The sequence below is a fragment of the Rutidosis leptorrhynchoides genome, chromosome 11 (genome assembly GCF_046630445.1).
Source record: "Rutidosis leptorrhynchoides isolate AG116_Rl617_1_P2 chromosome 11, CSIRO_AGI_Rlap_v1, whole genome shotgun sequence".
Taxonomy (NCBI): domain Eukaryota; kingdom Viridiplantae; phylum Streptophyta; class Magnoliopsida; order Asterales; family Asteraceae; genus Rutidosis; species Rutidosis leptorrhynchoides.
In genome coordinates, this window is record NC_092343.1 from 111,360,770 (window position 1) to 111,375,640 (window position 14,871).

A 14,871-nucleotide genomic window follows, 5' to 3' on the forward strand; every position below is an offset into this window, starting at 1 on the left:
TTAGTTGCTGAGCATCATGACTGGGATGAAACCAGCTCGTCTTCATCTTCTAATAGTGATACTAATGATGATGGTGCTGGTTATGCTTCTGGTAAAAAGCTGTGTTTAATGGCCAACGAAGTCGAGGAGTCTGATGAGGATGATAGTGGTAGTAGATTTTTGGCTGACATGAGGGAAGCTGATCAGAAAAGAGATTCACCTCAATGGAAAATTGAAATGATTTATAAGGTTGATAACTTTCGAACTTATACTGATGATGAAAAAGCTGAAATGTTTGACTACCTAAGAGTTGACTTATGTAGAGGTAGTAAATGTGAAGAAGTTTTGAAAACTGATAACAAATCTTTAAATGAGAATCTTAAAAGAAAAAATGATGAAATTAAAATCTTGAAAGATGATATTTCCAAACTTGAAAAACAAAATTTTGCTTTAAAGTCTCTTCACGTTGAGGCAGCAGAAGTCAAGAACTAGCTGGATAATCTTAAAAAGATTGTCGCTTCGTGGTGTACATCTGCTCAACCTACAGCTAAATGTGTTAACGAGCAGGTTCCTGCCCAAGTTGAAGCTTTCTTTACTGGTGACTATGCTGCTACTGCTGCTATTGCAGAAGTTACTTTCATGGACCCAATTCTTGAAACTGATCCTGAAGCTGTCTTGCCAAATACTTTTGCCAAGATAGTTGAGGGTAAAAAGGTCTTGACAAATAAGTTTGTTAGACCTGCTGTATCCCCACCACCTGCCATGAAAGAGATCTTGGAGGATGAAGTTAGAGCAAGAGAAGCTAGTACCTTAATTGATGAGACTACTAACCCCTCAAACATCTACTACATGACTCTAAAAGAAAGACGTATTAAAAGTGAAATCACTGAAAATAATCTAAGGAAAATTAAACCAACTGATTCCCCTTCGTGTTCGAGTTCCACTTGTGTTGAGCCAGCTGATGACAAACTTACTGGTCAACCAGTAGCTGTAGACAAGCCAGTCAAACGAAATACGGGCAAGTCCAAGGCAGCAGGTAAAACTCTTACTCGCTCATCAGCTTCAGTAGACAAGCCAGTAACTTCCCACACTGGCTCGTCAAATGATAAAGGCAAAGCAATATGCCATGACTATGGTACTGGTTCTAAGAAGAAAGCTGCCCATAAGGGAAAAGCTAAAATGGACTCGAATGCTGAGCTGTTGATCACTGAGATTATGACAGTCAAGCTTGACCAGCTAATTGAGGCTGTAACTAAAAGTCGACGTGATCTTACTGCCCCTGTTAGATCTGTGTATGATCAGCCACCAAGGCCAAAAGTGAGAAAGTGCTACAAGTGTGGCAGCAGAAATCACCTGGCCAACCAGTGTACTCAAACCCTAACCCCCTCTGCTACTGCTTCTTCTAGCAAACCAGCAGAAAGGAAGAGATCATCAAAAATGACTCTTCCAGAACCCATCCTCGGATGAGTTCCCAAAAAGAACTAATCTCTTAGCTACTGTGCAGGGCATTCAAAACAAGCAAATCTGGTATCTCGATAGTGGTTGTTCGAGACATATGACCAGAAGTATGTCCCTGCTAATGGACTATCAAGAAAAGGATGGTCCAGTTGTTTCTTATGGAGATAATTCGTTGGGTTACACAAAGGGTTTTGGTACTTTAACAAATGGGAATGTCACGTTCTCAAATATTGCATATGTCGTTGGGCTTAAACATAATTTACTCAGCATAAGCCAACTGACAAGTAAGAATAAGATAGTCCAGTTCAGAAGGAAAATTGACACTATTTTTGATAAGACAAGGAAGCCTCTACTGACTACAAAAAGACATGAAAACATGTATCAAATCGACATGAACACCGCAGTCACAACAACTGATACTTGTTTCTATTCAAAGGCAGCATACAACCTGAAGTGGTTATGGCACAAGAGACTCTCACATCTTAACTTCAAAGATATTCACAAATTATCCAGTAGAAGTTTGGTATCTGGGCTACCCACGATGTCTTATGTGAAGGACAGATTGCGTCCTGGTTGTGAAAAGGGAAAACATCACCATGCCTCATTCAAATCAATGTAAATCTCATCTGTTGAGAAACCATTTCATTTACTTCATATGGATCTCTTTGGTCCTGTTAATGTGGCCAGCTGTAGTGGGAAGAAGTTTACACTGGTTATTGTTGATGAATATTCCAGATACACTTGGGTATTCTTTTTGAAGCAAAAGAGTGAAGCTGCTGATGAAATTATTAATTTTATCAAAAGAATGGAGCTATTGAATGGGCAGCTGGTGAAACAGCTAAGAAGTGATCATGGTACAGACTTCAGAAATGCTACATTAGAAGAATTTTGTGCGGACAAAGGTATTTCCCAGAACTTTTCTGCTGTGAGAACACCTCAACAAAATGGTGTTGCAGAAAGAAGGAACAGAACTCTCATTGAAGCAACAAGATCTATGTTGGCTGAGTCTGGATTGAAAATTTCATATTCGGCAGAAGCTGTGAATACTGTCTGTTTTACCCAGAATAGATCTCTTATTGTGAAAAGACATCAGAAAACTGCTTATGAAGTTCTTAAAGGCAGAAGACCCTTAATTTCATTTCTTCATGTATTTAGCACTCCCTGTTACATTCTAAACAATAGGGATCAGCTGGGCAAGTATGATGCTAAGGCTGATGAAGGTATATTTCTTGGATATTCCAACATGTCAAAGGCATATAGGGTCTACAACAAGAGAAGGGGTTGTTTTGAAGAATCCATTAATGTAACATTTGATGAAACTACCCCCACTTCATCTTCTGGGCAAGAAGATGAGGAGTTACTGTTTAAAGAGCCTACTCAGTAAACTCTTGATGATGAAGTAGAACCATCAGCAAATTCCTCACCAATCCATGTTACTGGTTCTCTGATGATGAGATGGAACACTCCGTTCCATCTGTGTCCAAACCATGTGGACCTACTGGCTCTACTGAAGTCTTACAACTTGAGCATAGGTCTGCTTGTTCTGAAAGATCACAAGTTGGTACTGGTTCCACTAATATTGAACAGCTGTCTCCTGTTGCTGCTCAAACTACTGAACCAACTGATGATCAAGATGTTGTGTGTTCCACAACCAGCTCACCTTTTCATAACACTAGATGGACAAAGGAGCACCCGATTAAGCAAATCATTGGTAATCTGGCTAGTGGTGCTAAAACAAGAAGTCATGCAACCAGCAACTTTTGTATGCATGTCAATTTTGTGTCCAACTTTGAACCCACCTGTCCTGAAGAAGCACTTAAGGATCCTAGCTGGGTAGGGGCAATGCAAGATGAACTTACTCAGTTTGATAGGAATAAAGTATCGAAGTTGGTACCTGAACTAGAAGATAAGACAAAGAAAATCATTGGTACCAAGTGGGTGTTTAAGAACAAGATGGATGAAGATGGGATTTTGATCAGAAACAAAGCAAGACTGGTTGCTCAAGGTTTTAGACAGGAAGAAGGATTAGATTATGGGGAAACATATGCACCAGTGGCTAGGATGGAAGCTATCATATTGTTCTTGGCATACGCTGCTAAGATGAACTTTAGGATATTCCAGATGGATGTTAAATCTGTATTTCTGAATGGGAAGCTGTAAGAAGAAGTTTTTGTCAAACAGCCTCCTGGTTTTGTAAGCAGTAAATATCCAGACCATGTCTACAATTTAGACAAAGCTCTTTATGAACTCAAACAGGCTCTAAGAGCATGTTATGAGACACTTCATGTGTATCTCACTAGTTTAGGTTTTAAAGTTAGAACAATTGATACCACTATGTTCTCAAAAGAGATAGATGGTGATATCTTGTTGGTACAGATATATATATGTGGATGATATTATTTATGGTTCTAAAAATGAAACACATTGTCAAGAATTTTCAAAACTTATGTCAAAGACATATGAAATGAGTTTACAAAGGGATCTGCAATACTTTCTTGGATTACAGATCAAACAACTTGATGATGGGATTTTTATAAGTCAAGATAAATATATCAAAGATATGTTAAAGAAATTTGGTCTGACCTGTTTAAAAGATATAGGGACTCCAATGGCAGCATCCATTAAAATAGATGCTGATCCCAATGGTGAACCAGTCAATATCACTGAATATAGAAGTATAATTAGATCCCTACTTTATCTCACAGCCAGTAGACCAGATATTATGTTTGCCACATGTCACTGTGCCAGATATCAAGCTGATCCTAAAGAGTCACACTTGCTAGCAGTAAAAAGAATATTTAGGTATCTTAAAGGTACTGCTAAACGTGGTCTTTGGTATCCCAAAGATGAGGATTTTGAGCTAATTAGGTATTCAGATACTGACTTTGCAGGTTGTAAAATAGACAGGAAAAGTACTACTGGTGGTTGCCAGTTACTGGGTGGTAGGCTAGTCAGCTGGACAAGCAAAAAGCAAAATATTGTGTCCACATCTACTGCTGAGGCAGAATATGTTTCTGCTGGTAGTTGTACTGCTCAAGTACTATGGATGCAAAGCCAGCTAAAGGACTATGGTGTTCATGTTACAAAAACTCCAATCTACTGTGAAAACACCAGTGCAATTGCCATCACCAACAATCCTGTGATGCACTCAAGGACTAAGCACATTAACGTTCGATATCATTTCATAAGGGATCATGTTCAAAAAGGAGATGTGGAGTTACATTTTATTTCAACAGACCAGCTGTTAGTAGATCTTTTCACAAAGCCCTTAGATGAAAAACGTTTTAACTATCTTATCTCTGAGCTGGGTATGCTTGAACTCTAAATAAAAGACAATTTTGTTGGTATGCTGGTTCTACAACATGTAGGAAAAACCAGTAAGTCACACTTATTTACTTACTGCCTACATGTCAAACAATCAGCACAATAAGGTCTTTTATACTTTGGTTACTTAAATGTTTTAAATGAAATAATAAATAGCTCACAAAAATTAAATGATTCCTTAAAACTGAAACTCATTTACTTCCAATAATTTAAATTAAATTCATGACATATTAAATATGACAAAGTATTTTGTATTTAATACAAAACTTATTTTGTGGTTTTTAAATCAATTTTGAATTAAAACCTACTGCATTTAATGCTGAATGGGAGGTATGAGTGTTCAAGCCTATTATACGTCATGTCAACAGTCTGTGTCCCCTCGAAAACATGTCAGTCTGTCACATCTGCCCACGCACCTGCAGATGACAGTTGCCATTTTCTCTCTCCTGCACTTTTTCACCAATCAGAAAGGATAAAAGAGTGATTCAACTTCCATAATAACCTTCGATTATTCATTATTCAAAATCACACACTCTTCTCTCCCAAAAATCTTCCAACTCTCAAATCTTCAAATCTTCATCTTTACAAATCATCAATGGCAGAACAACCACGATCACCACTTATTGAGAACCAGCCAGAGGAACAACAACAGCAAGAACAACCGGTGGAACCACAACAACCTGAACCACAACCTGAACCGCAACCGGCACCGGAGGAACAGATTGTTCAGGGACCACTGTTCAATCTTCACCCAAATCTGGTTAGGGCTGATAATGCACCAGAACATACGACTATTCGCCTATGAAGAGGCAATGCTACTCACGCATTTTCAATCCCCAAATCGAAAGCAAACATGGGCTATGAAACCATCATCGATTACATCCGGCAATCCCCTCTGGCTAGAGCTATTACCGGTGTACCTTCTCGTTTCTATCTAGCCTGCCTGGCTAGATTTTGGTATACTGCTACCATTGCCACCACTCCACAGAACGTTCCATGTATTCGTGGCATGGTTACAGAAACCCTCACCTGCTCGGTCACCGTCGATGCCATCAGACGAGCTCTTCATCTGCCACGTAGACCTTTTGTTGCTTCACCCACCAGTGATGTTTTTAGGAGGGAGGTGCAAGAAATCATTGGTTTTTCATGACCAGTAGCTCATACGCCATTGAGAAAGTATATGCCACCTCTATGGTATTATTTCTTTGGGTTGCTGATTCAGTGTATCAGCCAGAAATCAGGAAGTTTTAACCAATGCTCAGATTTTGAGCTCAAGATTGGTCATGGGTTGTTGTTTAACAGAAATATTGATTATGCCGGGGAAATTTACTTGAGGGTAAGGGAGATGGTGCAAGCACCTAAAAGAACACATTTAATTCCCTTTCCACGATTCTTGAGCCTGGTATTTGAAAATCAGCTGGGTGATGCTTATCAGCAAATTGCTGATGAATCGTTTAACCTGCCTCTGAAATAAGGGGGAATGCCAAAAGATGCTCCTGCTGCTCCATATACTGGTTTAACACCAGGCATGCTCGAGTATCTTGCTACTCGGGGTGGAGTTTTCCAAACGACTACCTCTGGTTCTGCACCAGCTGAGGGGGAGGGTCCTCAGTGTAAGCCAGCTACGCATAGGAAGTAGCCAGCTACCTCAACTAGAACAGCCACCGTCTCACATACTGGTAAAGCAGTAGTTGTATTAGAATCTAGTGCTCTATGATAATAAAGAACAGCGCTAGTCTTATATACTGACTATCCATCTCTAGTATTGGAATCCGTTGCTCATCTATTGCTTGGTAACAGGTAAATCCAAATGTGCAAAAGCTGGCTCCAAGCAAATCACAGGGGAGATTGCACCAGTCTCAACTGCTGCTCCTGCAAAGGATGTGGCTATGGAACCTGGTGCGTTTCTAGACCAAACAGTAGAAAACTCTAACTTAATTGAAAATATTTTAAATGTTGACTTGAAAAATGAAAGTAGAGTTAAAGGTATAACCTTGGCTCCCAAGCTGAATGGTTTTAAAACTAGTGTTAAGAAGAGTAGCAACCCATACTCTTCTAACCAGGCACTTCCACATTTTTCTAAATTTAACATAATTCAATATCCTCTGCTGATAGTACACCCAGCAGAGAACATAACTGACCCCCAAAGCAGGCTTGAGCTGGCTCCTCATCGTGTTGAACCAGCTCAGGATACTGCACAGCTAATATGTTACGGGGATTATGATAAGAGTCTCACTCCTACATCATTACCAGCCAGAACTCTTACACTATCTGGGTCAACATGTGTTGCCAATGAGTCAGCAGAGTCACAGCTGTACTTACAGACACCTTATTCTGTCTCATTCGAAGGGCTGACCAAATCACCAGTCTGTCCCCAGAGACCAACACCAGATGGAATTGTTGAGTCAAATTTATTTGGTTCTATAGTTGTTAACATAAAATGTTCTATTGTTTCAGTTCTTAGCAGGGTAGATGAACAGGCAGATGGGGAGAAAGAAAAGGATGTTATTGTTTCTATTGATGAGCGTATGCCTCTGCTACTGGTGTTGGTGCTACTGATTCTCGTGCTGGTGGTGCTGATACTGGTACTGTTGCTTCTACAGCTGCTGGTGATACTGGGGAGTTAGTTGATGCTGGTTCAACTATTGTTACTGCTACTAAGGAGATGGTTTCTGATGATATTGCTACTATTATTCCTCCTCAAGCTCCCAGTATTATTGTTTCCACTACTGAACCAAAAGTGGAAGATGAAATCATGGTTGATCCTCCTGCTCTTGAAAATGTTATTGATAATATTGTCAAGGAGGTTCTACTTGATGATCCTGTCAGTGAAGTAAAGGGTGACATTGTGCTTAAATCTGATAAAACTGCTGATACTGCTGATTCTTCTGATCCGAAAGTTCAAACACTTCCAAAAAATGCAGTTAATTTTCTTGTCACTCCTGGTTTAGTTTCTACTAAACAGGAAGTTGTTTTGTATGCTGGTACCTCTGCTACTGCCTTAACTGAACCTACCAAGGCTCCTGATTCTGTGGAGAAAAAGCCATTTGTTTGCCAGGTACCAGATCCAGAAGAAGTGGTACCAAACTTCATCTTTAGGGGAGCTTCGATTTCCCCTAAGATTGCCTTGATGGTGGATCAGCTGACCATTGATCCCCAAAGTGCTATAGTCTCAGCCAGCAAGTTACCAGAAGAGGAGCTGACTGAGCTATTATCATAGCTAGATCGACCAGCAAGAGAAGAGATATATGAGAGGCTGGTCATAGTGGAACAAATCAATGAACAACCATATTATCATGTGTTTAGTATGGCTCCAGCTGTCTCACCATGGCCTGGAACTTGGAGGCCTCTCAAGTTCATTATAGATCCTGCTACTGGTAAGTGTGTTATGCAAAATGTCCCTATTTCGCCAGTACCTTCTGATTCATCCGCTTCTTTCTCATTATCTTCTTCATCTGATGATGATGCTGATAAAGGTATTGGTAAGGGAGAGCCACTCACTCATGATAATGTTACTGGTTCCAAAGACAAACCAGTGGATCTAACTGATGATGCTGATAATGATGCTGACAAGAATACCAGTGGTTCTAAACCGTCGGGTGAAGGTAAAAATGATGGTGATCATGGTGACGAGTCAGATTCTGACCTTCCACCTCCACCACCCCACGAAGGTACTTTAATGTTAGCTGCTACTGATCGCCCCTCAACCAGCAGTTTTGATGCTGATGAGGTGGCTGCCATCTCCACCCTGGCTGTCTATAAGACGTTAGCCGAAGTTACACCTGATCTAAAAAACACCATTCGCTCTGCTATTGTTGATAGAATGACTGAAGCCATACACCGAGCTGGGGAGGTTACCACGTCTACTATTGAAAACCAGCTCAAACAGGTATGTGCTTTTGCTGATCTAGTGGTGGAAGCTATTGTCAAACAATATGAAGAAGAGGAGGATCTTAAAAAGTGAATCATCTCTCATAATGAATATGCTGATCATATTACCCATCTTCAAGCTGAACTTGATGCTGCTAATCGAAGGAATCTGTTTCTTAATGAATAGAATAGGGTATTGACAGAGAGATTGGATTCGCAGGAACAGAAAATGGCTAATATGGTTCCTGTCTCTGCTTATCTTCATTTAGTTGAGACTATGCGACAAATGGCTGCCCTACAGGCTGATGTTAGGGCCACTGTTGATCAAATGGCCATGAGTGTTGCTAGAAATGAAGTTAGATCTTCAAATATGTGTCTCCAACAATATGGTGTAGATCCTGGTGCCCATCTTTCTCCTGCTGATGCTGACTGGAACAACTTTGCTTTTTCTGTTCCTGAGTCAGATAGTGACCTTGATGCCCAAGTTTCCCCTGATCACCCTTCTGCCCCTGCTTATGACAAAAAGGGGAAGAAGAAGTCTAAAAGGAAGTCCAAAAAGAGAAAACAATCTGAGGGGCAGCATGAGCATGAAAGGGCTCCAAAACAGCAAAGGAGGGATGGTGATGATGGTGGTGATGGTACTACTGGTCAAGGTTCTGGCACTAAGCCCAGCAACGCTCATACTGAAGCTGGTGTACAGGCAACTGGTGAATCTCAACCCAGTATGTCTGGAACATCAGTAGATGATATTGGTTCTGGCAGTAAGCCCAGTGATGTTTCTGAGCTGGCTGTTGCTGAATCTTTTGTTGTCTCTCAGACTATCGAAAGAAAGATGAAGAGAAAATTGGAGAGAGATCAGAAGAGATAGCAGGACTTAAATGAAGCCTTTAATGTCAAATGGGATGCCTATGTTGCTCTTAAACGATACAGAATGGAACATAGAAGAACCCTGGTCCCAGAAAAGATGAATATTAGCAATGAACTAATCAGCATTAAAAGGTACAAAAGTGATGCTCATAAAAGAAATGCTAAGTTCATGGTTAAGTATGACAAGAAAAGGGCAAAGCTATATGCTGACCGAGCAGACAGGATCAAACGAATGACTCCTGAAGAAATGAAAGATTATTTGCAATCTACTAAGTTAGGAGGAGTTAGAGCTTATGTATTCATGAAATGGTTAGATGCTATGTTAGAAACTGGCTCATCTCCTCGACTGGCATCTTCTGTTCAGCCAGCAGAAATAATAGACCTTGATGATGATAATGTTCAGGGGGAGCACCTTACTATTGTTCCCTACCCGCCTCCACTAGATCCAGTATCAACACAAGAACCATCTGCTGAACCCATGTTTATTGATAAACAAAGGGTTAAATCTGCTCTTAGGGATAATCAGCCCCTAAGGAAAGGACCCCTATTTGAGGCAGCTAATGAAGATACTGAGGTGGTTGTACCAGCCGATACTAATTAGTCAGTTGGTACTGAAGACATAGAAAGGAGTGCTGTGAATGAAGACCCAGCTAGAAGTGTGCTGCTGGGTGAAACAAGTGTTGAAGACCCAGAAAAGGTGGTTGAGCTGGGTGCTAAACAAGATGATGATACGGTTTATCCTGCTGACTTTACAGTCTGGGGTAGAGGAGATCACTTATTTGTTCAATCACCTATCTCTCCCCGGACCCTCACTTATTTTAACATAACACATGATAATCATGTTAATCAGTTTCCAGTGAGTTCTTCTGGCATTGCAGAATCAATCATTTATCCTCCATCTTCCCCAAAATGTCATGATAAACACACTACTTGGGAAGATGATTCAGTTGCCCATGGTGAGCCAGATGTTAGAAGAATGAATCCAGATGAAAGAGAAGCTTACAGGCTAGTGATCACTGTTCCTGAATTGCTTGAGCAAAAGAAAGCAGCTGTTGCAGAAAGGATACGCCAAGTTAGATTGCTGCATCATCCACTTGATCAGCCACTCTACATCACTGCCCTGACTTATAGCATTGAAATTGGCGTGTATCTAAATAACAGTGGTCGAAGGCTCTCTACTGATATGGAGAAAGCTCAATTTCATGAGGTTAGGCAACTGGGTATGGATCTAAGGAAGTATTGTGCTGCTCTTAGAAATGAAGAGGGTAGAAAGATGATTGAAACAGCAAAATTCCTGAAAATTACTGCCGATGATTATCTGTTGGGCATAGAAGCTGAAAGGCAAAGAAGGGAGGATGCTGATGCTGAATATGCTGAAAGGCTAAGGCTTCAGGAAGAAGAGGCTAAATTGGCTACTGATAGAAAGCAAGAGGCTGAGTCCCTCATATTAGCCAAAGCCATTGTTAAGGAACAGGATAAAGCCTTTGATGAATTGGAAGCTGCTTAGAAAGCACCTACTACTGCCCCTATAGAAACTGAACGAACAATCGAGCTATCTGATCATTATTATAGGAGCAGGTATGGTGATGTACTGACAAGGAGATCAAATCCCAGCAAAATCATCAAAGTGCACAGAGGCACAAAAAGAGCTTTCAGTGTCAGCAGGGAAAATAATGTTCAAGAAAGGATAAACTATGATGAGTTAAGATCCTTAGGATTCAGTGAATGGATGGAGATATTGGAGTATTTTATCGGGAAGGGTAAAAGTGCCATTAGAGATACACTTAAACTTGAACTCTAAGAGCTCTTCAACAAAGCAACAAAGTTTGGGAATGCACCAATAGTGAATGTAGAAGAAGTTCTTTCTCATAGACCTAAAGGAAAGAAATCAACCGGTGAAGGCCCACACAGAAGAGATTCCATCATTCTACCTCCTCATATTCCTGTATTTGACTCTCCTGACATACCTATCAAGCCTGGAAAATTAAACAAGAAGAGCTATCTGAAGATGAACTAGATAAAGATAAAGATAGATAGCCTTCTAGTGCTCAAATTGTATCTTTTGTTTATTTCATTTTTCATTATGATGTTTTTGTAATTACTGTATATATTCTGTTGTAATGAAAGTGAAATGAGTTTATCTTTAAAATCATATCAACTTATAAGATATAGATAACTCAGCAAAAGATTCCAAAACAAACTTAAAAAGAGACAAATTTACTGCCTATTTTTCATTAGGTTCCTTAGTGCTGGCTTTAGTGTTTTCTCTATATGTCATAAGTTTTGTCATCATCAAATAGGGGGAGATTGTTGAGTCCCCAAAATAATTAAGGATTTAATTATGACAAAATACAATTTATTTACACTAAAATGTTATGTGCATCCAACACAAGTTTGTTTATGTATAGTCAGCCAATATAGCTGTGTCGAGTGTTTCGTATGTTGCCTAGTCTACCAGCATAAGGTAGAATGTATTCTTCAAATCAGCACAGGATGAGTACCCGGCAGATCAAGAATATCAAGTGACTCAGCATATGAAGAACCAGTAAGTTTGGTTATCAACATACTACACAAGACAGCCATGCTCCATTACAAGCATGGTGGTTTCCTGAGTGGTCTACATCAGTTGTACTATTCAACAGAAGTCGAAGACAAAGTTGAACAGAAAAGGACACGCGTCGGGGGCTGACAAGTGACCTTACAAGACCACGTGGGAATGCAGAAGTTTAACGCATGTGCAGACATGGGTTATCCTTTGTCAACGCCTAGGGAACACAACATTCTATTTGTTTAATCAAATAGTGGTGCCAAACCGAATTGGGGTGTTCCTGCAAATAGCTACCAAAGAGGAAAGAAGGGAGCACGCTTTCTGACACAACTATCCCTACAAGTACAGACATCCTATGTACCAGTGGACAATGGATCAATTACACGGACAATAGGACTACTATAAATTGTTGTATCCACTATTGTAATAACTAGTGGTGTGGGTTTTATTATTTAGAGTCCAAAACGTGTAATAGCTTTTAGTTTACCTCTTAGCTATAATCTAGGTAATCTGAATCAACCAACTATCATTCCGCCAAGGATAGTTGTGGTTCTTTGTTATTCAATCAATAAAGAATAATCGTTGAAAATTACATGTGACTCTATTTAATTTACATGCTTGAATACTTAATCGTGTTTAACTGCTAAGTTAATTAAAAGAAATTGTATTCACCCCCTCTACAATACTCCTGTTGTTATTAAGGGACCAGCAGGTTTGTCATATCAAGTTTCTCTATCCTTATTTGCTCAACAGGCCCAGGTTGATGAAAACATCTTTTCACATCCACAACGAAAAAAAGTTATTGATGATATCCTCAATAAATGTGACGGAATGCCTTTAGCTTTGATAATTCTAGGGAGGCATTTCAGGACAAAAACAAATGTTGAAGAATGGGAGGAGGAGTTGAAAGGTGACTCGTGTAATGTACTGACACAAGATAAAATTATTTCAGCACTAAAACTAAGCTATTATGATCTGGCTCCTCATCTAAAGCAGACGTTTGTATATTGTTCCATATTCCCTAGAGCCTATATTTTCGATGTGGATGAAGTAATCCTACTGTGGATGGCAGAAGGGTTTTTTGTACCGGTCAAATATAACCATGTCGATGGAGAATTTTGGGCGTGTTTGTTTTAAGCAGTTGATGTCTAAGTCGTTTATTCAGCCTTTAGAGGATGGACGACGGTACACAATGCCTAACATGGTGCATGAACTGGCCATGGATGTTGCAGGAGAGTTTTTCTGTACATTGGAAAATGAGATTGATCTTCAAACCATGAAGGAAACTTTAAAGAAGGTTCACCACCTTTTGTTTAATTCTGGAAAGTTCAAAACATTTGACGTATTACAAAGCCTTACACACTTGCGAACTCTTTTGGCTCTGTCAGTTACTAAGCCTGACAGTTCCCAAAGGTTCTTCTTACCGCCTAAGGTTCTTATGGAATTGATCCCCCATCTACAATTCCTAAGGGTGCTAAACCTAAGTAATTATTCAATCACAGAGGTCCCATACTCTATTGATACCCTTATCCATATGCGGTACCTCAACTTTCTAGAACTGACATCAGACGATTACCCAAAGAAGTTGGCGACCTCTTTAATCTACAGAGTTTATTGCTTCGTGGTTGTGAAGGGTTACGTACCTTTCCAAACAGTTTAATAAAGTTAGTTAACTTGCAACATCTTGAGGATACTCCATGTTTGTTCCCCTTAGGGATTGGTGAGTTAAAGAATTTGCAATCCCTAAGTGATGTCATTATTGGAGGCGATAATGGGTTAAAAATATCCGAGCTTAAGAACCTGTTGACACTTTAAGGTCTACTTTCCCTTGAGGGGCTACATAAGGTGATAAATGTAGAGGAAGCAAATGAGGCCAACTTACAGTAAAAGAAGGATATAGATGATTTAGAGATGCAATGGAGTGATGTTTTCGATTCCAGGGATGAAAAAACTGAATATCAAGTGATTGAAAAGCTAAACCCTCATAATGAGTTTGAAACCCTAAAGATTATGTTCTATGGGGGAGCGAAATTTCCAAGTTGGGTCAGGGATCAGTCATTTATGTAGTTATTAGAGCTCACATTACGTAGTTGTGAACGTTGTATGCAGCCACCATCACTTGGACATCTTCAAGCACTTAAGAAGTTGATTGTTGAAAGTATGAATAAGGTTGTCATTGTAGGCCCTGAGTTACTTGGATTTCCATTACTTGAAGTTTTGGAATTCAAAGTTATGGAGGGTTGGGAGAAATGGTCAATCAACAGTGTCGAAACTTATCCTTGTCTTCGTGAGATTTCATTGGTAAATTGTATGAAACTTAAGGTGGAGTCAAAACAGTTGATAGGGTCACTTAAGGTTTTACATATACAAAAATGCTCTACAGAAGTGTGAAGTAGCATGGTTGGTCTATCTTCATCAGTTGTTACACTGACTGTGGAGGATATTGGATTGCCTCAACTACCTGTACAAGTTTTAGGGAATCTTGTGGTTGTTGAAAATCTAAGCCTCAAGTGTTGTGATGATATGAGATTTTTTATGGAAATCAGGATTGAACACGTGCAACTTTCTAACTAATTTACAAAAGATGGAAGTGTCATTTTGTAAAATGTTGGTAACAATTGTAGATAAGGATGTGTTAGATATCAGGTATGAATTGACTACCGGATTCGTTCTTGAATCGTGTAATCATTATCTCTATAAAGTATTTCGATCCTACGATTGCCTCGGTTGCACGAAATCTTTACAGGGATCAGACAAGAACGCAATCAGTGTTTTTGGCAATGAAATCACTGATCAAATTGTTAGAGAATATGTGCGTGTATCTG

At 39.7% G+C, this 14,871-nt stretch overlaps 1 protein-coding gene across 1 annotated transcript; it reads left to right on the plus strand.

The window, feature by feature from the left end:
* The first annotated feature begins 11,223 nt into the window (after positions 1 to 11,223).
* On the plus strand, positions 11,224 to 14,437 carry LOC139874868 (putative disease resistance RPP13-like protein 1). Its single transcript, XM_071862262.1, has 4 exons — positions 11,224 to 11,241; positions 12,800 to 13,096; positions 13,212 to 13,685; positions 14,156 to 14,437. Exons 1-4 carry the CDS (start codon positions 11,224 to 11,226, stop codon positions 14,435 to 14,437), a joined length of 1,071 nt encoding a protein of 356 aa, XP_071718363.1.
* Positions 14,438 to 14,871: the final 434 nt, after the last annotated feature.